The sequence below is a fragment of the Lampetra fluviatilis genome, chromosome 26, assembly GCF_964198595.1.
Source record: "Lampetra fluviatilis chromosome 26, kcLamFluv1.1, whole genome shotgun sequence".
Taxonomy (NCBI): Eukaryota; Metazoa; Chordata; class Hyperoartia; order Petromyzontiformes; family Petromyzontidae; genus Lampetra; species Lampetra fluviatilis.
In genome coordinates this window covers 5,277,928-5,302,640 of record NC_136300.1, presented here as the reverse complement: position 1 = coordinate 5,302,640, position 24,713 = coordinate 5,277,928, and the positions used below count along the sequence as shown (strand labels likewise).

At 44.7% G+C, this 24,713-nt stretch overlaps 1 protein-coding gene across 2 annotated transcripts in view; it reads right to left on the bottom strand.

The window, feature by feature from the left end:
- Positions 1–69: 69 nt before the first annotated feature.
- Positions 70–24,713, bottom strand: part of WDR59 (WD repeat domain 59) — an 80,189-nt gene continuing 55,545 nt past the window's right edge. The window contains exons 16-26 of one of the 2 annotated variants that reach the window (XM_078868583.1): positions 17,485–17,650; positions 17,153–17,222; positions 12,527–12,677; positions 11,233–11,369; positions 9,807–9,888; positions 9,442–9,554; positions 8,353–8,503; positions 7,315–7,387; positions 6,004–6,121; positions 5,020–5,162; positions 70–4,525 (exon numbers count right to left, since the gene is read on the bottom strand). In XM_078868583.1, coding sequence (XP_078724709.1) covers positions 4,290–4,525; positions 5,020–5,162; positions 6,004–6,121; positions 7,315–7,387; positions 8,353–8,503; positions 9,442–9,554; positions 9,807–9,888; positions 11,233–11,369; positions 12,527–12,677; positions 17,153–17,222; positions 17,485–17,650 — 1,440 coding nt within the window. In that variant the 3' untranslated portion in view covers positions 70–4,289. Of the gene's footprint in view, positions 4,526–5,019; positions 5,163–6,003; positions 6,122–7,314; positions 7,388–8,352; positions 8,504–9,441; positions 9,555–9,806; positions 9,889–11,232; positions 11,370–12,526; positions 12,678–17,152; positions 17,223–17,484; positions 17,651–24,713 lie in introns of those variants that run through there. The other variant, XM_078868584.1, reaches the window with a different exon arrangement.

Here is a 24,713-nt window from a genome sequence, read left to right as displayed (position 1 = left end):
TGTCACTACATTTTAACAGACGTCACCAGAAAATATTTCTGGAAAGGAATAATAATGTATGAGATGTTTGAAGTCTGTATGACAGTTGAAATTCATGCAGAGTCCTAAAACAATGACATCATGTATGTGAAGTCTGGTCATTTTGCATGCGTTGCATTTAAATATTTGCCGCAAGTGCAGTTATTTGTAAAGTGGATTGTAGTTTAATTGCTAAAGGAATTGACAAGAATTGAGCGTAGAGTTAAAGGTTCAAGCGTCCAGTTCTTTAAACATTTATTTAAATTTCACAGTAATGAAGTCCCCACAGGGGTACTTACATTTTTCATGTTTTAACAATCATTCTGTCAGCAACACTAAAACCACTGTACACAATTTTTTATTGACGTTCTAAGCAGTCCAATCTGCACTTTTCACCTGGCTTGCTCCACCTCGCCTTTGGCTGAAACAATTGGGTTGAGAAACACGACCATGAAGGACGCTCAACCATCATGCACATTCGCTCATCTCCGTGGTCGCGTGGATTTCTTTTTGGGTCCTCAGGTTTTTCCTTCCACATTTAGAAACGCGTTTTAGAGTATTTGGCTGCTATAAATTTCCACTTTATTGAGCTATCAATGAAAATGAGCTATTTTGCTCAGTGGGTCTTACCTGATAAAATAAAAGTTTAGTTTTTAGTTTATTAGATATTCTGGGGAGAAGGTCCCTCCAAGTCCTGTCCTGACAGTTATAGCCGATTTATATAAACTGCACAATAATCATACCGAATATTACAACAGTATAGTTATTATTTACCAAATTATTACCTTGTAATTCCAGTATTCCCTTATTTGAAACATATTATTGACATCAGGATGCCAGTCTGGCTTTCATGAAGTAACTAATTATTTGGCTAGTTTGCTGCTCTTGGTCAGCAACAAAAGATATTTGTGGCATAATTTGTGGTTTAAAATACATGTCTCGTGAGCGTGTGGACAAATTCTCACACATGGAACATGCTGAACAGGAAAATAGCACCGCTCAACTGGCAAAGATCTCATGAAATGCGCATACCAATTATTAAGATGTTAAACGAACAATTAACCCTATGACTATGTAACCGAGCAATGTGATATCTATATTTTAAATGCAATTTGGGAAATTGGAGAGTGTGAAGAGAACCCATGGATTTGGGTGAAATGTGCAGGAAAAAATGCAACGCTTTTCGGTTTTAATAATATTTTGGCATGGCTTTGCAATACCCCGCTACACCCAATCTCATCAGCCCTGAAAGAAGGCACTACCAGCTGTCAAATTTGCCATTGTTCCAACTGCTTTCAGAGCCTGGTCAACTAAGATGATCCACATTGTCATCATTTGATAAGGGACCAGAAGCATTTGAAAATATGGCCAGACAATAAAAAATATAGCATTTGTATGTTGAAATTTTAGTTTTTTTTACCACCAAAAAAATTGCTGAAAATGAATGTTATTCCTATGGGAATATATTGCACTAGATACCCAACGTGCAAATATTGTGCGCATATCCTTCATAAATAAAGTCGAACCAGGAGTGTTAAATGCACCAGCAATATTCCGAGCGATCTGACGTCTAATGTCAAAAATCTATTATGTGATTATTTCACTCTTTCAGCTCCCCACAAATAGCTCAAGAAGATGAGGCCTTCAAGTCACACTGGCAATGGGTTTGCATGAGTTGAACTTTCCATGATAGAGCTTTTTGGGTTAAATCGTGCAACTGTGTCGTAAACCCACCTCAAGTCGATTAGCAAGGTTTGTCGCATGAACAAAACGTGCCAATTCTTTACGACTTCAGCACACCGGTGTGTGAGACAGCAAACCCCACAACATGTGCAATGTGAGGATGACGTTTTGCCATTGATTCCAACCAGTATCATCAGCCATTTGCCATAATTGTTGTAATCATCAGCGAAACGTCGTACTCAAATTGTACATTTTGTGGGTTTGCTCTCTAACACTGGGTGTGCTGAAGTAACTAATTGTCACGTTCTGTTCATGCGACAAAACTTACTAATCGCTCGTCTGATGGAGGATAGGTTTACAACACATTTAACATTCATGTTAACCAAAAAAAACGTGATCATGAGTAACATCGGTTGTGAAAGACTGCGTGTTAAATTCGTCTTAATTTTTTAAATATTATTTTTAACCTTCAATTTTAAAGCAAACGTTCTCCAGAGGCATACAGACGAGACTGTTAGGCATTCAACTCAGCCCAACACCGCTGTCATTTTCTCATCAACTGCTGCCCAGGATTAACACCATAGTCCCTAGACATTTAACAATTAACCGACCCGTCCTAAAATAACCTTGTTTTGCTGATTTGGACGGCGGAATTTCTTGTTAATTGGAACACAAAATGAGATAGCCTTACATTAAACACATGTTACAGTGCAAAAGTCTCAAGCCAGTATCTAACAATTCACCTTACTGATTTACTTAAATTGTTAATGAATTAAAAATATGCTAATGTTGCACCGCCGCTAATGAGGGTGGCTTCGGCTTCTGCCTAAGGTCGCAAAAATTGCACACCAAATGAATTCAATCGTGTTAAAAATGTGCTACAGTGCAACAGTCTCAAGCTAGTATCCAACTCTTCCTCATTGGGATTATTTGACTTGCATTGTGGACGTTTATTACGAAAGTTGGCAATGTTCTATACAAACAACGAGTGTGGCTTAGGCTTTGACTAAGGTTGCACAGATTGCCAGTCCCGGGTCAATGTCGAGTACCACAAAACCTTGCTGCAATAAACAAAGGGCTCCTTGGATGAAGACAAATATCTCGAGTTCAACGCCACATCCTTGTGCAGCCCATTCACACATTTCAACGCTCAATAATACAACTATGGCTCTTCAAAAGTGGTTTACAACATCGGATCTTGTGGTCCAACACGGTCCAGCTTTCTCATTTGTGAAGCGTTGGAGCACCCGACTTTTCAGAGGTTTGAGGAGAGTGGCTGGCGCGCCAAGAGGGTGAACGTTAAGAACAGCTGCTCTTACGTTTCTCAGCCCAGGCATTGAAAACCACACCCAGCCCATATGTTCAAGGAAAAAGAATGACATCTGTACGTGCGTTCATGCTGTAAATGTAACCGGAAAAGCCACATAACTCAGAGCAGAGATAACCCACTGCTAGAAAACAACGATGCTTAATGCCGAATAATACAACCGTTATTTTTAAACCATGCAAATTAAATTGAGATGTCTGAGTATCCGAATAATCAGTGCACTCACATTTTGGGGTTATTGTGCACAGACTCTATCCTGTACCCTTGGCAGGGTTTAAAACCCCTGCTCTGAGCTTGGGGGGAAAATCTTAAAGTTGCAACATTTCCACAAGCTTTGTACTTGGCACTTGAATAATGATTAAAACGTGGACTAGGTCATGGTCCATAATGTCTGGGTTGTAAGAGCGGTTCCACCAGGGGACACTAAATCCATGGTTGCACTGGGAAGCAGATTGTCAGAAAATTAATCCCATCAGATAAAAACTACCCTGCAGCAAAAGGTACCAGGCAGCATTTATATTTTAAATTGCCAACAAATGAGTTCCGAGACACATGCACACATTTTAGCAAACGGTGGCGCAACCCCATGATGGGCCAGTGTTGATCGCTGGATCAAAAGGCTTTGAATTAAACGCCTGGTCGACCCAGGTACCCATAGCCAAGTATTTCTAAAGATTATTACGTAATTAATCTCAGCAGTGGCATAAGATAAGTCCATCATGGGGTTTGCTCCACTGGCGACTCGTGTTGCCAGAGTGTGTTAAGGTCTAGATGGGTGAGCATTCGAATAAAATGTCAGCTGTAAGTGAAAATGATCAAATATTGTCATTTATTCAGGAAAGTGTAATTTAGTCACACCATTTTTTCAAGCGCAATTAAAATGTTGGGCCAATTAAATTTGAAGCAATGGTTTGCATGTGTGGTCAGAATAAGCCTATGCATAAGAGGAGATGACATTCAATGGACCGTACAGATGAGTTAACAATTCCATTAGCTCTACTGCCATGTTCTTGGCCATTACACAGCCCAGCAGGTTTAAAAGTTTCACATATCCACACGATCCACCAACGCTTGCCTCAAAATCACTGGATAACACTGACCGCAATGTATTTTCACTCTGATATTATTTTTGTTATATATATATTTTAACAGCTGTAATAATATATTCATCTTTTGCTGCCGGTTAAACATTATTTACATCGTCGATGTTTTTTTTTTGTCGGTGGGATGCATTTTTCCATTGCCGACGAACACGCCGAGGTCAGAACGCGTTGAGCTGCAGGCAGCGGCAACCGCAGCCGGAGGGACATTCGCTGTGCCCCAAGAACCAGTCGAGCATGTGGCTGGAGTGGCCGCCGTGGCCACACGAGAGGCAGAAGTTGGAGGAGCCGCGCACGGCGACGTGACACACGGCGCACTGGAAGGAGAAGCCCTTGCAGTTGGCGCACTGCGAGCTGCGTGCCTCGCAGCCACACTGGTAGCAGCAAGTGCTGAACTCTGTTGGGAACAAAGCGATGGGATTCTTTGATGCAATAAAAAACCTATTCGGCGAAGAAATAACAGCGGAATGGTAATGTCATAGAGTTGTGAAGCAGACGCCATAGTGATCCCGCCACATAATTTTGCAAAGGTAAGCCGATGTACTGCAACTGAACGAGTTACTGTGAGCAATGACCATTTTTCAGGTCATGTCTGGCAAGAGAGATAAGGAGTCTTTTGACTGACCTTCATCTACTTAATTAAAATGTAATGAAACAGGTGATAAAATACGCGAATTTGGTAAGGGAGGTTTGTTGAATCACATGATTGACATGACATGTAACACACTAGCCTTCCGGATTAATATTTCTCCACAGTAAGATCGTCTTAATTAAACACCAAACATTAATCGAGAAGGAGGCCCAGAGTCGAACAGTTTAAGTGTTATTTCCATCCGGTGATGTATTAGCGATATACCGGTGATAATAAACCAGTCGCCCAAAGCTACTTACCTACACCCTTGTGAGGGTCGGGTGGACAGGAAACAAACTTGAGCACCTCTGCCCTCTTGTCCTTGAGCCCCCAGCGATAGAGGATTTCGCCATAGCACTTCTTAAACTCATCGTACTGCAGTGAGTTTCCAGGGTCTAGGAGACTGCATGTATGGGTGCACACACACAAACGTAAAACAAAATTACCTATGCAGTCTTCCTCATTGGCTGTGCAAATGAAACTTTTAGTAGATGAGGAGGCGGTGTGGCTAGTACCCATACCCAGCCATGGTTGTCTACCTGGTGCCAATGCTTTCAACACTGAACTAGGTTCATGTTAATGACAAAAAACCGACCTAGCCGATGCCCACGGAATGCTCAGTAAACATGTCCCGCGGATGATTTTATGGAAAGGGGTCAAAGCCAGGTTGATAGGATGGTAATGTCTTTTGCAAACCACTTTGCCACTGAACAATCCATACTCGTACAAATATCTCTATATAGCGATATAGGCTGTTGCAGCAAGTACTATTAGCAATGACAAAGGCGCACACACACCAACTCACAGAAGCACACAAATGCATATGCAAGTGATGAATTAATTTCTCTAGTAGGTTTTACATAGGTAACAAATTGACAGACGTATCTCCAGATGTTGGAAATAACTGTGGAAGATATGATACATTTTTGGCTAAGGGTTGGAGAACACAACTCTTTACATCAATATTAATATTTAAAAATAATTTGTAAAAATCTCATGACGATGTTCAACTATTGCATTTTCTGAAACGCAAGTTTTTTTTGTATTTCCCACAACTTACATTGCGTATTCTGAAGACTACCTAAAAGCATAGTGAGGCTTATTCCAAGTCTGTATCACTGTGCAATGACCCAGCAAGGGACATGACGAGATTTTGCCTCGTACGCCGTAATGGTCCCCCTCTTAAAAAGTCGCTCGGCTGCACAACAACAACAACCCCCAGAATGCACTGCGGCAGCCCACACCGTTTGTTCTTCTCGTGCTGCTCCCTCTCGCGCTCACGCGGGTCAACGTGCTTGTGGTCCCCATAGCGGGAATCGTCCGGAGACTCCAGCCACGGCGCTGCCTCGCCTTCCCGCCAAACTATAAAGGCAAAGATCACCCGTATAGTCTTAACAAACTGTAGGGACAAGTGCTGTTAGCGAGTAGCACCTATGAAGGCCGGTACGGCACACGAAGGGGTGGGTGGCCAACACCACACCCGGCACCAGGTATTCATTTGAGCCTGCATTGACCTAGGTTAGGCCCAGCACCAGTTCGTAATCTGTGCTCCCACACAGACTACGCACACACATGCATAAATACGTGCAATAGATGAAGAAACATCACAAATGCATGACCCTCCAGCAAAGTCTCATGATATGCAGTCAGGCTTTGTTAGATAAAAGGACATTATTATTGCAAGGCGTATGCTTGTACAGATATGCACAATAGCAAGTACCTCACGTGTTAGCCTGGCCTACCATAGTAAAACAACACAATTTTGCTTCATTTAGCATCTATATGCGATCTCATTTCAAGCTGCAGCAACAGCAGGTATATTTATTTTTTGTAGAGGGAGAGAGGCAATCGTTCATAGAAAAGAGACAAAATAAGTGTTTTCAACGATTTTACTTAACTTGATTCCTCTGTTTGTCTGGGTCAAATCTTGTAATCAAAATTTAGTCCACTTCCCGTTGTCCAATCAATGCCACATTTTTCACACGTACTCGGATCCGGTGACAATGCATGCCCGTATCAAAATCGGCACCAAGTAATAAATTAATTCGCTACTTTAAAAAATTAACATTTTGTATGGACGACTAAATCGCTATTTATTTATTTATTTGTGTCGGTCAAAAACCCCGCGGTCCCTAAACCGTGGAATCGGCTCGCACAAAACGCAGGCGCCGCGTGTCTCAGGCGCCATTGACGTACTTCTCGACCATGAGTTAAACGAAGTTGTTAATAAAACCGTTGTTTTTAAAAAAAACTTTTTTCAACGAGTTGATTACGCCTTAACTTGAAAAGAGGCAGGAAAGTTAAAAGCACGGATGATGGGCGGAGTAAATGAAGAGAGTTCCAGACTACGACAGCAGCAGCAGCAAAGGACGAGAGAGCTGCTACTACTAATCGAAGGCTGAATCAGGGGTGGTGACTTCTGTTCAAGAGTTCCTTGAGCTTCCCCCCCCCGCACCTCCGATTAGCACGGTTGGCCACGTACGGTGCGAAAGAAGTTTAACATACCGTACATAACGTGCATGCGAGCACCTAATAATGCCGGCACTTGAACTCACCAATGTTCCAACCTCCGGACGTGTACACGTTGTCCGAAGTACTGGAACCAGAACCCGAGGAAGTGTAGCCAGCCTGCGCTCCAGCGAAAGAGTGGATAATGACGTGAGCAATACAACACCACCGCTGCGTGTGTCAATGATGCTCTTGCCACACCGCATAGCTGCTTTTCGGGCTGTAATTCACTCCTCGATGAGAAACTACATTTAAAATTTTGCTTGCGATGGAAAAAGACGAAAAAAAAGCAAGTCAATAAAAATTATCTACGTTCTGCCTTGTTTACACGTCAAGGAGAATCCCCGTTCATCGTTCAGGAAAAAGACTTGAAATCCAATTTAAGTGTTGGCAGAATCCACTAATTTGCAGAGGAAGAAATAAACAAATCAATGTAAAGTAGCAAATATCTGGCTGTTTCCAATCCGTTGTTGTCACAAAACTGCCTTCTTGCCAACACAATTAGCCCCTTGTTGTCTTAATGAGCTCTCTTGTAAATGTACAGGCCTTCTTTTAATTTTCTGCAGGATGAGGGCCTCCCTATGCCGTGCGAGTCGTGGGCGTTATTTCACGCCAGTCAGTTCAGGTTGATGAAGGTGCGCCAGCATAGACGCTGGAGTGTAGTACAGTCCAACAATGTATATTACTGCAGTGCTATGGCACTGCCCTCTGACACCCGGTTGTAAATACAGGCTGCCTATCTATCCACTTAAATTAAGGGGATGCACCAACACAAATGGGGTGCCCTGGTGGTGACATGTTATCACCCTCGCCTGGTATGTAGGAGGTTGTGGGTTCGATCCCGACACTGACGCCTGCTGCTGTATATTTGGAATTTACATGTTCTCCCGGTGGTCCGGTGTTTCCCTCCAGAAACATGCGTTTAGAGTATTTGGTTGGTATAAATTTCCACATGATAAGCCACTTCGTTGAGCCATCATTTGTAGTCAGGTCGCTTTTGAAAAAGAGCTACAGTATAAAGCTCAGTGGGCCTTACCTGGTAAAATAAAAACAAATAGTTAGATGTGGCGTGCGTCTCTACTCACGGTCGGAAAACCCGACGCGGCCTGCATCTTTCCGAGCCCTCGCGCATCCCCGGACATCGCCCCGATCTCGTGTGGCCTGCTCTGGGCCTCGAACACGCTGCACAGCATCGCCAGCGTCTGCACGTCATGCATTCGGCTGTAGTGGGTGAGCCTGCGCGAGCGTGGATAAATAGATATGTATTAAACGTTGGCGTGTAGCATCTCATCAACTGAAACAGTTTTTCGTTAGGCAGCCAGGTGGTTCAGGGGTCAAAGAACAGCACCAAGCCGTCAATCAATGAGATCCTGAGTTCGAAGACTGCCCAAAAAGTACATCACAAAATGTAGCTTATATTAATCTCTGAGAATAAAAAATAAATTTGTTTGAACAATCTTTATAGGACACGAGCGGGAATTACCCAGCGTTGCCCGGCGGAAAAATATATTTCAAAATTTCTCTTAAAAACATAACATATACGTACACAAATACTAAGCTATTGTGAAAGCCCGGCGTACCGTTTGTCTGTCCATTTGTCCGTCAACAAAATTATAAGAGGCTGGCTGTAGTCCAAAAAGTTATAGAAAGTGGGGGATTTAACACCGTTCGAGACCAGGCTCAAAATAAACCTGTCTCTGGTGCGGACTAATCCGTTTCAACGACAATGCATATATTATCAGTGTTTTTTTGTTGCATTCTGACCACAAGTATTGTGGTTAATGTGGTCATGTCATCCTTTGGGCTGTTCTCTGATACTGGGTGGTGTAGTGCTGACTGCAAAAGTTCTAAATGGAAATGTTTAATTCTTATGACATGATGCTAACACAATTAGAATTGGGGAAACAAATTTGGTATATTTTCACTGCCAAGTAAGACTGCACTAATGGGAAACAATGCTAATGAGTCAGTAAAACCAAGAAAAAATTACATATTGATTTTGAAACTGAAACTTGACCCCCAAACCATGACATATTATAAATTCAGAGCACCGGTAAAAACTCACGTTTTACTGTGATCTCCTGAGACCTCTCACGTAAACTGACTCAATCCGACGCATTAGCGAGAGTAAATGTATTTCAACGATGAAGAATAAAATAACGTGCGATTCCTACAAGGAGTCGATGAAACGCCGGCCGAAGGGATGGCACGCCCAGGGGCTCTCGGAGTCTGGGTTGTCACTTGGCAGCAGAAACTCACTCGTGGAGGCGGCTGCCAATGACCATACCTAAGCGGTTGGGGGTTTGGGGAGCAGAGGGGTAGACAAGGTATGCGTTACAAAGAACAACGGCATTGGCCGTCTTGATTTGGGTGCGTTGGAGAAGGGTGACGGTTAGGACGCTTTCAACCCCAGGTGCTGGGGTTGAAAGCGTGCGTACACTTGAAAGCGTGCGTACACTTCTCACTGCGTTACGATGAAGCTCCGGGCTGGCCCCGCGGACGCGATCCGTTGCCGGAAACGTGATGCGATGGGGCTCACCTGAACCAGATCTTTGCGACCGATGCTGGCGGCCGCTGCAGCATTCTTCTGGCACATCTCCTGGACATCATTCACTTCCAGCCTACACGACACAGCAAGTGCAACAATTTGGATACAAAAAAAGCACATGATGACAATCAAGTTACTTAACGTCGTGGATACAATGATCCATATTTGTTTTCGGGTGAGGTGACATCGTAGTTTCCCTCCGATTACAAGATTTTCGTCATAAAACTACAGAGTGCCCTAACACCAAAATGAATATGGTGCATGAGGATGTTTGGATGAAATGTGCCTTACAAATGTTAATTATTATTACGGATCAAAAAGGTATCTCTCTCTCTGACTTATTCTGCACTATCCCAGCCACGATAGGGTTAAAAGTTAGAAATACAGATGAGTGAGATGCAGTAATCACCCCATGCCGTGCAAAGCACACAAGACTTATAAATTATTTTTTTGCTAACAAGGAGTTCAGCCGAAATAAATGTCAAACAAACTTATGAAATAGTATATAACAGGTAATTAAATTCTGACACGTCGTAGATACTGAATAGAAAAACCACCATCATTATCACAAGTTATTCCTCATTGCCTCATGTTGTGCAGGAAGAGAAGAAGGCAGGTTAATGAGATGGGCATTTGTGTGGCAACTTGAGGGAGGAATGAATGGCAGATGGTGGGATAAGAGAAGACGTTGAAGGTCTGGTGTCGTGTGTATGTTTGTTGAACTTATTTCGCACCGTATGCAGCCAACCCCACTAATCGGACGTGCGGGGAAGGACAAACTCAACACAAAAAGCAGGTCTAAAGAAATTATTTTTCAATCTAGATTTAAAAGTGCATAGCTCCAGTTGCTTCCAAATATCAGAAGGAAGCATGTTCCAGACAGCTGCAGAAGCGCATCTGAAAGCGAGCGATGCGGTTACCATCCTTGTTCGACTTTGAAACAGCCGTGCCACCTGGAAGTGGTGACGGATTTGGTCACATCAACAGCACTGGCCAACATGACCTCTAACTCAACATCCGGCACTAGTCAGCGCAAGTGCCTCTACTCCGTCGATAGACGCACGGCAGGAAATGTTCACGTGTGTGCGTGCACGTGTACGTTAGGGGAACGGTGGTGCAGTGGTTAGCGCATTGCACAATAAACCTGGTGACCTAAGTTTGATTTTTACCCATGACTAACATTACTGGCAAGAGATATCAGAACTAGTCATGGGCCTCTTCCTAGATCGACTCAGCCTGACATGAGTACCCGGTGCAATGAACGTCAGCGATTGGGGGAGACAAAGATGGCTTTAGACGTGGCGGCTGGTCAGAAAAAACCCCGTGCGTTGTGTCGGCCTTAATAGGTGCCCACTAACAGCACCTGCCCCGGTGGTCCACCAGGTAAAATTTTCTCTGCTTGTGCGTGCGTGCTCACGTGTAGAGCTCGGCCAGCTGCCGGTGAATGGGCAGCAGGCAAGAGATGTCTTGCACAATAACCTTGCCGGCAGCCTTGATGGGTCGGCTGTTGGTCAAGTCACCACCCTCCTTCTTCACCTTGGTTCGCCGAATTTTCTGCACAACACAGGGCGGACACAAAGCCTCGGTGAGAGCCTCAACTCGAGCGCAGCGAAGAAACTTTTTTGCAGCTGGCCATCTGTCCGGTACTTTACACGCTCTTGTGGAACCATTTCAAGGCACCCACCCAAAGCAGTGTTGTCCTTTGCCGAGACGCAACGTTGGCCGTGCGTGATATTTAGCTTCATGATCCTCGTAATTCTAGCTTTTAACTCCAGAAGACCTTGACTGAAATTGGTGTCAATCTCATTCACTATTAATGAGTATACATGACTGTACTTCTATCAGGAAATTATTAAAGTTTTCATAATTTATGTGATAATTTATGCATTATGCGTTTCATCTACATGCCATCCTGTTTAATTATAGGCAAAACATTTCACAAGCCCAATGCTGCCAGGTTTGGTAAAGCCTGTTAGCATTTGCGAGCATCTCTATAGCACAGTTGGGCAGCTCCTGTATGTGACTGCGTGATCTTCACTGAGCCAACTGGCGAAGAATAAGTTATGCTGCATTGGCAGTTGTACAAAAGCACAGACAACAACAACTCAACACATCCCTCAAAGACAATGGCTGAAAATGAAAATATATATACAACATATGATTGTTACAGACCATGGCCCTTCTTCATAGCAGAGAATAAACACTGCTCTGAAGATAGACCATTGCCCGGAAGAGCCACGATTATATATTCTTCTTCTTTAGTTAAGTGTTATTGATGAATGTGTTGAATTTTTCTTCAATTACCATGATGTTGCCACCACACTGCCGGAACAAGAGCATCACGCAGCACACGTATTATTTTTACACTTATTTACCCAGGAAAGGCCTCACTACTGAGTCTCATCACTCTTTTTCGGAGACCCGTGCCAGGTTTTCGTAGTAGGGGTGCCATGGTTGCAATGTGTATTGAATTTTTTAAATGTTGCCAAATTCGGAGGAGCGTGATTCCCCAACACCACGATCTACTCCTGCGAGTGTGACGTCACGGAATCTTTAACGTCCACAATGCGGAGCAGACAGTTTAAATCACCCGCCAGCAGCAACTGGGGCGACCGATGGATTCGAACCGTGAAACACTCCGCGATAAGTGACGAACGTGCCACCACCCCCTAAGGGCCACTTAACTGCCCCGTTTCAATGCTCAGCCCCACCCGCTCTTTGTAGTAGAAGGAGCTGATGGACACTTCTTTCTCGTTGTGCGTGGGGCTGCTGCTGTAAAGGCGCAGGTTGGTCTGCGACTCCGAGCGGATCTTCATGGGCGTGATGACGCCGCTGTGGTACGCCGACAGCGCCGACAGAGACCTGCCGGAGATGGGCACAGGAAGCAAAATAATTAGTGCAAGGTACTCGTAGGACAAACATTACCAGCGGTGTGCCTGATATCTTCAGATCTGGGAAGCTAAGCAGGATGATATAGATCTTCGAGGATCTTGGCTGCTGGGCTGTGAGATGGCCAGGAAATGGCAGCACAGAAAATGGTTATCTGCAGGGGTCGCCAACCAAAAAAACAAGGAGCCATTATTTTTTTTCGAATTCGGTAAAAAAAATCTCAATATTTCAAGAGCCGGAATGCCCTGCGGTGAATACGAGACGATGGTCCTTGAAAAATAACTTCCCGAACCCAGATTTACAGTGAGGGTGAAAAGTATTTGATCCCCTGCTGATTTTGTACGTTTGCCCACTGACAAAGAAATGATCAGTCTATAATTTTAATGGTAGGTTTATTTGAACAGTGAGAGACAGAATAACAACAAAATCCAGAAAAACGCATGTCAAAAATGTTATAAATTGATTTGCATTTTAATGAGGGAAATAAGTATTTGACCCCTCTGCAATACATGACTTAGTACTTGGTGGCAAAACCCTTGTTGGCAATCACAGAGGTCAGACGTTTCTTATAGTTGGCCACCAGGTTTGCACACATCTCAGGAGGGATTTTGTCCCACTCCTCTTTGCAGATCTTCTCCAAGTCATTAAGGTTTCGAAGCTGACGTTTGGCAACTCGAACCTTCAGCTCCCTCCACAGATTTTCTATGGGATTAAGGTCTGGAGACTGGCTAGGCCACTCCAGGACCTTAATGTGCTTCTTCTTGAGCCACTCCTTTGTTGCCTTGGCCGTGTGTTTTGGGTCATTGTCATGCTGGATACCCATCCACGACCCATTTTCAATGCCCTGGCTGAGGGAAGGAAGTTCTCACCCAAGATTTGACGGTACATGGCCCCGTCCATCGTCCCTTTGATGCGGTCAAGTTGTCCTGTCCCCTTAGCAGAAAAACACCCCCAAAGCATAATGTTTCCACCTCCATGTTTGACGGTGGGGGTGGTGTTCTTGGGGTCATAGGCAGCATTCCTCCTCCTCCAAACACGGCGAGTTAAGTTGATGCCAAAGAGCTCCATTTTGGTCTCATCTGATCACAACACTTTCACCCAGTTGTCCTCTGAATCATTCAGATGTTCATTGGCAAACTTCAGAAGGGCATGTATATGTGCTTTCTTGAGCAGGATTTCAGTCCTTCATGGCGTAGTGTGTTACCAACTGTTTTCTTGGTGACTATGGTCCCAGCTGCTTTGAGATCATTGACAAAATCCTACCGTGTAGTTCTGGGCTGATTCCTCACCGTTCTCATGATCATTGCAACTCCACAAGGTGAAATCTTGCTTGGAGCCCCAGTCCGAGGGAGATTGACAGTTCTTTTGTGTTTCTTACATTTGCGAATAATCACACCAACTGTTGTCACCTTCTCACCAAGCTGCTTGGCGATGGTCTTGTAGCCTTGTGTAGATCTACAATCTTGTCCCTGACATCCTTGGAGAGCTCTTTGGTCTTGGCCATGGTGGAGAGTTTGGAATATGATTGATTGATTGCTTCTGTAAACAGGTGTCTTTTATACGGGTAACAAGCTGAGATTAGGAGCACTCCCTTTAAGAGTGTGCTCCTAATCTCAGCTCGTTACCTGTATAAAAGACACCTGGGAGCCAGAAATCTTTCTGATTGAGAGGGGGTCAAATACTTATTTCCCTCATTAAAATGCAAATCAATTTATAACATTTTTGACATGCGTTTTTCTGGATTTTGTTGTTATTCTGTCTCTCACTGTTCAAATAAACCTACCATTAAAATTATAGACTGATCATTTCTTTGTCAGTGGGGAAACGTACAAAATCAGCAGGGGATCAAATACTTTTTTCCCTCACTGTACCTACCCTATGTTCCGACTTAAAACAAACAAACGACCTCTCCCTCTACCTGCCTACCTTCCTCACCGAGCTACTCAACTCCCATGTGTTAAAAAAACGTATTGTATCCACAGAATCTAGACATCAAATAGTAACCGCATCAGGGTAAATGTTTAGTGATGTTTATTTTGTTTAACCAGGTAAGAACTCAAGAGACCAGCGCAGTCTAATTTTCAAGAGTGACATGACGCACGAATATGGCGATATAGTCTCATTCGCAAAAAGGTACTCTCACAAGGTCGTGGAACAGATACCAATATTTAGATTATTTTGTTGCTATAAATGCCCAAATGATAAGCCACTTGGTTGAGCTATCATTTGTGGCCGGGTCGTTTTTGAAAAATGAGTGAATATCTCAGTGGGCTTTGCCTGGTCGGATGGGGATGGTTTAGTTGTATTTGTAGGTGTTTGGGTAATTTGTTTACCTTTCTTGTACTTTCCACTGCTATCGTGTTTTTGTCCTGTTTGTTGTTGTAACGTTCTTACCCGACCCTACAGGACATCTGTGAAAAAGAGCTTAATAGCTCATCAGATTCTTCCAGTATAAATACATATTCTGATTCTGATATTTGGTATGCACATTCATACCACTGCAAATCCCAGCACTGCTTAATAATGTATCGGACCTCGGTAAAAAGTTTATAACCAGAGAAGAAGTTAAGGTTTTTTTTTCTCAAAAAATCTAACGTTGTAGGCACGAAAGGCTATCTTATTCAAATGGACGCATGGGTGTGCTTGCATCGTGTAAGTTACATTATTAAAATCGGATTTTTACAACTGGAATAATGATCAGCATACCAATTACCAGAATTTTTATTGTGAATGTTGGAATATGATGAGCTGTGAAGTTTTTTTGCGCAGATGTACAGTCGGGGTAAATCATCAAGTTACATCAACAAACAAATTCAAGAAAGGATACTAGAGTAAGGTGGAGAGATGTTAACCAAGTCACTAATGAATAAATAAATACAAATTAAAACCATAGATACAAGATCTTCTTGGTTCTTTCGGTAAAGTCACGTAGAAGGGAAATAATAAAATAATAAAAATAAAACATAAATATTATATTATGGTTTTTTTCCCCTTCTACGTGACTTTACCGAAAGCTTTAAATCGAAATTCATGGATACAAGAGTTATGGTTTTAATTTAAGATGCAGTGTGGTCAAGGGACTGTGTCTGTATTGGTGTGGTCGAGGGTTTGTTGTTATTATTTTTCTGCCTTGCCCTAGCTTTAATTTGGAATTCATGTACCAGTGCAACTTGTACTTAATTGATTTATTAATAATAAAATATTGATGTTTTATTTTTATTATTTTATTATTTCCCTTCTACGTGACTTTACCGAAAGAACCAAGAAGATGAATCCCTGCAGTCACGAAAGCTTTAAATCGAAATTCATGGATACAAGAGTTAAGGTCCATAGTTTAAAGTCACAGCTGCAGACGTGGCTGTATCTTGCACTAATCTTCCGCTCAAGGATATGGTCAACTTGCTGTTTGTAACAACGACCTCGATAATTGCACTCAAGGAAATCAATGCATTTGAATGTCACGTCAATTTGCATCAGAGGTGAGTGGGATAAATGAACAACGTTTAATTGGGATGTACACACTAAACTTATTTTTAAACCTTTCAGTCACTCTAAATATATATTTATATCAATAACTATGAAGCCTCACGATGACCTGAGACTCATATAACCTTATCTAACAATTTTTCTTATCACATTTTTTTCTAATTAATTGTAAACTAACCGGACCCAAAGTTGCATTGCCAAGTAACCAAAATCGATGTAATCTTAGCCATTAAACTATTTTTAACCGAAACGCTTACCTCACAAAACCGCCAAGCCCTAAGCAAAGTGACCTTAAGCCATAACCTCCTGCTAACTCTATCCCAGCACTGACCACAACACCTAACGCGAGCCGTACACCAATCCCTATACAGGGATGTTGCCCCTTACTGTATGAGGGGGAGAAGCTTCCCTTGGAGACCTGGGTGGGTGAGTTAGTATGTGGGTGAGTAAGCGAGTATGTGGGTGGGTGAGTTAGTATGTGGGTGAGTAAGCGAGTATGTGGGAAGTGAGCGGGCGGGCGGGCAAGTGAGTGAGTGGGCGAGTAAGTGGGTGAGTGACCGAGTAAGTGGGCGAGTGAGCGAGTAAGTGGGCGAGTGAGCGAGTATGTGAGCGAGTATGTGGGTGAGTAAGCGAGTATGTGGGAAGTGAGCGAGTGGGCGGGCGAGTGAGTGGGTGAGTAAGCTAGTGAGTAAGTGGGGGAGTGAGTCAGTGGGCGAGTGAGCGAGTGGGTGAGTAAGTGGGTGAGTGACCGAGTAAGTGGGTGAGTGACCGAGTAAGTGGGCAAGTGAGCGAGTAAGTGGGTGAGTGAGCGAGTATGTGGGGGAGTGAGCGAGTGGGTGGGCGAGTGAGCAAGTGGGTGGGCGGGTAAGCGAGCGAGTGGGTGGGCGGGTGAGCGAGTGGGTGTGCGAGTGAGCGAGTGAGTGGGCGAGCATCCCTTGTGTGGGACGGGTGGACGTGTGCACCTTGGCGTGGGCTCTGTGGGCGAGACGGAGCGGTTCATCATCATGGGCCGCATGAAGTAGACGAGGAAACCTGGGCAGCACGCAGCACTGGGGCATTATGGGTGCACGCGTTCTCTCGACCGCTGCAGTAGCAATTAATGCAATGTATCCCACGAGAAGATAACAGCAGCGTCATAGACAAGTCTAACACGTGGGTGGCGGCTGCCGCATTCCGACTGTGAACCCGAGCAACGAGCGGCGCCACCACTCAGGCCACGCTCACCACGGCCACTCGGCATCTCGTGTAAAGGGACGTTCAAATCCCAGCAATTACGAGAGGCACGAGGTGTCACCTGCTCCGCAGAAACGAGCCCCCGACGTGCGAGGGAAGGGGATGTTGGAGTCCTGGTAGGAGCCGTAGGTGTTGCTGACGCGGTGGAACGGTAGCGGAGATGGCACGGGGTTGGTGAGGGTGTAAGGGTTCGGGGAGCCCGAGCTGCCTCCACCGCCATCTTGATTCTGGCCACGGGAAAACGCAACGTGACAAAAAATGTCACGTGAAGATCAACTCGAAGAAACGAATGCATCTCACACTGCAGGCAGGTGCCTCTGACCACATCGCAGGAAATGTCCTAAATCTCGTAAGATCTCAGAAGATATGCAGTTCATCCTGGATGGTGCTTTCATGGGCAACCATCATTCTCACAAGGTTGCTATAGGCTGCAGAGCTGTGTGGTGAGCAGTAGAAGCCAGTGCGGTAAAAAAAAAGTTGATGGACTGTACTTCTATGCTCCCACATCTCACTTCCCCACCTTCATTAACCCACACTGACCAGCATGGTCAAGTGTGGTCATATAACTCTCATGACAGACGCAGCGTGGGGAGGCACTCATTCGGTTGAAGGTTCAAAGGGTTGTGCGTGTACGATGCGGGGCTCGTTGGCTGGCAAAGTGAGAAGAGTGTACGCCTCACAATCGAAAGGATGCAAGTCCGAATCCCGTTTGAGGGTCAGCTTTGCCCTCCGGCCATCCGTTAGGGGTTGATAGAATGAGTACCGGTGTGTGAAGAAGCCAACAGTGGAATAAGGCTGTAAACAAGAGATGAATGCTGCCCGACATTTAAATCAGTGTGGATGGCATGTGGCTGCCATTCTGCCCAAAGATAAATTAGAAGTGTCGCTCATCGAAAAACATTCAAATCACCATTAATCACGTTGTTATGGTACTTCATTGACATCACTGTGACATCACCCCCATGTTTTTAATACAAGGTCAACCTAGTGGCATCACTACAGCACAGTATCGCGGCATCCCTGAACACAATTTAAAGGCCAATTTGCTATGAATGAAGCTGCAAATGCATGACAGACAGATGACGCAGCGCCTAGGTACTTCTCTTTGCGATCAGAGCTTTGAGCCGTGTGCACTCCAAATTATTTGAAATCATTGCTTCCCTCTCTATCCCTGGCACCAACATCCGTACGATGGGAGGTCATGCCTCCTCTTTTACTGGCCGCACCGTCTGATACGGTCACCCCCTGCCGCAACACCTGTTTTTAGTTTTTGCACAGAGTCTTGAGATACATCTGCAAATATAGCCGAAAATAAAAAATAGAATCCCGCAACAATGTTCAATGCTGATGACTATTCAGCTCGGGTTTAAACTTTAATGCAACTATCCTTTGAAGTTCTGGGCTTTTCACACCAAAGAAACACCCCCCCCCCATCCTCTCCTGCTAACGAGTCTTGATACTCAGTGAAATGCTCTATGAATATAAATTGTACTTTCAAAAATCTACTATTCGTTTGCATGTTGCTATTTATTCTTTTTACGCTTCCTTCCACCCAGGAGAGCCTCACTGAGTCTCACGAGTGTTTTTTCTGGAGGGTTGTGCCAAGTTTTGGCAGTTGGCTTCTAACGATGCAAAAGAAGTTCTACAAACACACATAGGGGGTGATGACTGCTATGTATCCACACACACACACATAGGGGGTGATGACTGCTATGTATCCACACACACACACATAGAGGGTGATGACTGCTATGTATCCACACACACACATAGGGGGTGCTGACTGCTATGTATCCACACACACACATAGAGGGTGATGACTGCTATGTATCCACACACACATAGGGGGTGATGACTGCTATGTATCCACACACACACACACATAGGGGGTGATGACTGCTATGTATCCACACACACACACACATAGAGGGTGATGACTGCTATGTATCCACACACACACACACATAGGGGGTGATGACTGCTATGTATCCACACACACACACATAGGGGGTGATGACTGCTATGTATCCACACACAAACACACATAGGGGGTGATGACTGCTATGTATCCACACACACACACATAGGGGGTGATGACTGCTATGTATCCACACACACATAGGGGGTGATGACTGCTATGTATCCACACACAAACACACATAGGGGGCGATGACTGCTATGTATCCACACACAAACACACATAGGGGGTGATGACTGCTATGTATCCACACACAAACACACATAGGGGGCGATGACTGCTATGTATCCACACACAAACACACATAGGGGGTGATGACTGCTATGTATCCACACACACACACACATAGAGGGTGATGACTGCTATGTATCCACACACAAACACACATAGGGGGTGATGACTGCTATGTATCCACACACAAACACACATAGGGGGCGATGACTGCTATGTATCCACACACAAACACACATAGGGGGTGATGACTGCTATGTATCCACACACACAAACACATAGGGGGCGATGACTGCTATGTATCCACACACAAACACACATAGGGGGTGATGACTGCTATGTATCCACACACAAACACACATAGGGGGTGATGACTGCTATGTATCCACACACACAAACACATAGGGGGCGATGACTGCTATGTATCCACACACAAACACACTTAGGGGGTGATGACTGCTATGTATCCACACACACACATAGGGGGTGATGACTGCTATGTATCCACACACAAACACACATAGGGGGCGATGACTGCTATGTATCCACACACACACACATAGAGGGTGATGACTGCTATGTATCCACACACACACACACATAGGGGGTGATGACTGCTATGTATCCACACACACACACACATAGGGGGTGATGACTGCTATGTATCCACACACACACACACACATAGAGGGTGATGACTGCTATGTATCCACACACACACACATAGAGGGTGATGACTGCTATGTATCCACACACACACACACAGGGGGTGATGACTGCTATGTATCCACACACACACACACATAGAGGGTGATGACTGCTATGTATCCACACACACACACATAGGGGGTGATGACTGCTATGTATCCACACACACACACATAGGGGGTGATGACTGCTATGTATCCACACACACACACATAGGGGGTGATGACTGCTATGTATCCACACACACACACATAGGGGGTGATGACTGCTATGTATCCACACACACACATAGGGGGTGATGACTGCTATGTATCCAATTGAGTATTTTTGCGAGTAGCTTTTCAAATTCGGCAAATTTAAACGATGACGTCGGCCCGCAATGGCCTAGTCTTGCGAACAACATTATGGGATCTTTGACGTCCACTGTGAAATAGACGGCGTGGATTTTTTTTTTAATGGTTAAAACACCCGCAGTATTCGTCAGCGTGGCCTCTGCAACAATCGGCAAATGCGCTACCGCTGGGCCATGCCACCGCCTTGATTTTGTACGAAAAATGTATTCAACTAAACTATTTTACCGGGTAAAGCACACTGAGCTACATAACCCTTTTTGAGAAGAGACCTGGCCACAAGTTATAGCTCAACAAAGTGGCTTATCACGCGGAAATTTATAGCAGCCAAATACTAAATGTGGAGGGAATAACCGGGGAACTGGGAGAAAAATCCACATGGCCACAGAGAAAAAGACATGCATAACTCCAAATATACAGCAGGCGCCAGGGATGGGATCAAACCCACGACCTCCTGTAAACCGGGCGAGGTAGTTGACATCTCTCCACCACGGCAAAATGAAATGCGAGCACCCACAAGAGCACGCCACAGTATGCCGCGTGAGTAATCGTGACCTACGCTGTGCCGTGCGCACGGCCACTCAACGTGTGCTCGTAGCGCTGCATGCGGCCCCCGAGGTAAACAGGAGCACCCGCAATTACTAATAACTGCCACAATGACGAGAGACTTCTGTGTAAATAAAACGCATTTAGTAACGACGTGAATTAATGACCGAGGAGCCGCGCGGCTACTCTCCCCATCTCCGCCCGCCGAGCGCAAAATCCCGAGCAAATAAAATGAAGACGTGAATTTGAATAATAGGACGGCGCATAAATAAGTGACAATGTTTAACCTTAAATGACCCCATTATACAAAGCCTCACTGCTAAGACCAGCTCCTGCCCCATCACCCCCTGCTACTGACGGCATTGTCGGAAGGCAGCCAGGCAGATAACGGCGGCCCAGGGCATGACACAAAACACGGACCACGCGGGATTATTGTTTGCGCTGAAACACGCCACGCTGCACCCCCGCGGCCATCTACTCATTTGATTATTTATTCACACGCGTGCATGTGCGTACACGTACGTGTATGTGTGCGTGCGTGTTGTTTTTAAACGCCGTTTATAATACACTATATATAAATATGAACATGAAATTCATTAATTTCCATTCAGGCCATCCAACACAGATAGTTTAATTAACACACACAGACAAATTATATGAATGTAGGAATGTATTTTCTTGCTGTAGGAAAAAAAGTATTTATTTTTAACAGTGATAAATTCTATTATGCAGTTTTTTTTTTATCATTCGCTGCTGGATGTGAAGCCCTCCTCGTGGCATATCGGCCAATTTTATTTGTAACTATCCTTTACCATGCTAGTCCAGCCAGAGTTCTAACTGGGGGCCCATTGACTGTATCGCGATTATTAGCCATGGCTGGGAATTGAACTCATGGTGCTCGATTTGGAGCGAAGTGCACCAACCAATGCTCGCCCCGCATACAACAAAGGGTACACTTAAAATGAAATAAAGCAACACAAATTGTCTAAATAGCATATAATTCACATAAAGTTGTAAAGGCAGCTGTATAATGACAAGTATACACACACACACAGTCCTTCACTCATTTGTTTCTACATTTGGGCCCCAACCCAGGGAAGCAAAAGCCCCGTGTTCTCCACAGCAGATGCCACTTGGCGACCATTAACACAATGGCCTCTTTCCCAGTTGCTAAGTAACCATACCGACCGACCATCCCACCCACTCGTTCCCCTGCAACCCAGTTTTTTTTAGACGCAAAGATCCCCCATGTAACCCTAACACACTGTTGGAGCAATTGCTGTTAGCGAGCACCTATCAGGGTCGACACGGCACATGAAAGGGTGAGGGGGGACCAGTACCACGCCTATCCATCCACCTTTGCCTCCCCAGTACAAATGTTTACGTGCCACACCAGGAACCTCTCCTGACACATAGTCTCTTCATGATACCTAGCACCAAGCCTCACCTTCATCCACCCTCAACATGGAAAAACTGCACATTCACCCAACCTCACCATCCTCACCCAGTCAACGTTCACACACGTTCATAATAACCTCATGTCGACGTGTACGTGCCTAGCTCTCCTTGCCTCAACCTTGTCCACCTGGAAACTTCGTTAACCTCACCCGGCCTAAAACCTTCAGACCTAATGAACGCTCACTCGCTCAGCCTCACCGTAACCCTCACCACCCCAACACCCATCTCACCTTGAGCCGTAAATACAAAATATGTCACCACATCGAGCCTCACCCTCGTTGCACCTTGAACCTTGATGAAACGCAACCTCACCCGGACAATCTCACCGACCCTCACCCATGCTCACCCTTTAGTCACCCTCACCAGGCTCCCTAGCAACGCCCACTCAACTCGGAGGCCCAACACTTATCATGTTACTCCTCTGTGATCTGCTACAAGCTCCCCCCCCCCTTCAAACTCTACCTCCAGCTGAGCCTCATTCAATGGCACACTTCAAACACACACACACACCCACTCAACACAGCCACAGCCCAGGCAATGACACATACACGGTGTGTTATCACTGTATTGTGCAACAATAAAAAACAATGGAGCAGATATCTGTTTCTATTTTACACGGACAAATGTACGCGACGTGTGCACGTCTATTTATTAGACGATTTGATTAATTGTCCGAATGCAGGTTTGTGATTTTATTCAGGAATAAATGTTGGTTGTGTCTTTTTTTTACCATCTCCTTTGTATTTTTGTTTTTCAGTTTTTTCCACTCCATTTAGCTGAGATATACCATTGGCATAACAGCTAATTAATTATCCACACATGGTACCAATGCACTTTTGTTTGACAAGCATAATTAATCTAGAGTTAAATTTTGATTTAAAGCTTTCGTGACTGCAGGGATTCATATTCTTGAGTTGTTGATTAATCGATGCATCATTACATGCCTCGTACTATACATAACAGATACAGATGCAGCACTGAATTTGCTCACTCACACCACTACTGGAAGAAGGGCCTCCAACTAAAACGAGCTCTAGAGGGTAATTGGCCTACTCTTCCATGCTGGCCAAACATATTGGAAGAGGTGGGAATATCCCCACTTTATCCCACCACACACGACCTGCCGATCGACTAACTGGAGAGTACCCGTTTATACGACTTCATGGACAGAGGCCAGGGGGGATTTAAGAAACTTGCATCGTTGTTTCAAAATCCGTGCCAGGAGATGGAACCACTAAATCTCTGGATTGCAAGTGCAGTGTGAGAACCAGAGGTCGCAACCGGGTACCCAATACCTGGCTACCCGTACCCGGGTACGGGTAGGGTACGGGTAGGGTACGGCCGGGTACGGGTACCCGTTTGCGACCCTGGTGCGACCGGGTACGGGTACGGGTAAGGAATCAAAACCCGTATGCGACCTCTGGTGAGAACCGTTACACTACGAAAGCATCCCACCTCCTATGCACATACAAAGACAAAAACAAAGATCCTCCGTGCAGCCTGTAACAGACTGTAGGGGCAAGTGCTGTTAGCGAGCACCTATGAAGGCAGGAACGCTACACGAGGGGGTGGGTGGCCAGCACCACGCACAAACCGCCTTTGTATCCCCAGTGGTGATGTTTACACACTGTACCAGGTACTCATTTAAGGCTGGAACCGGTTCAAATAATCGTCACTGCTGTTGGCCGTGGGCCGTGAGTGGGAATCGAACCCGGGTCGCTGGGTTTATAGCGCAGCGCACTAACCACTACACTACCGCTCCCCACAACAGGCACTCTTTGACATACGCGATAGATGCGTTCCTGTAAAAGTGCGCGTATCTCAAAATCGTGTACGTCAAAAGCAATTTTTACCTTAAGAAATAATGGGAAAGGAGGAAGTTATGGGCTTTCACTCGCACTCGCAGACATAATCACATATATTATCCTAGCCTATATCAACACAATACATGTACACACAATATAATACTTTAAATAAAAAAAAACATATAAACTCTAATATACTTCTTATGAAAATAAA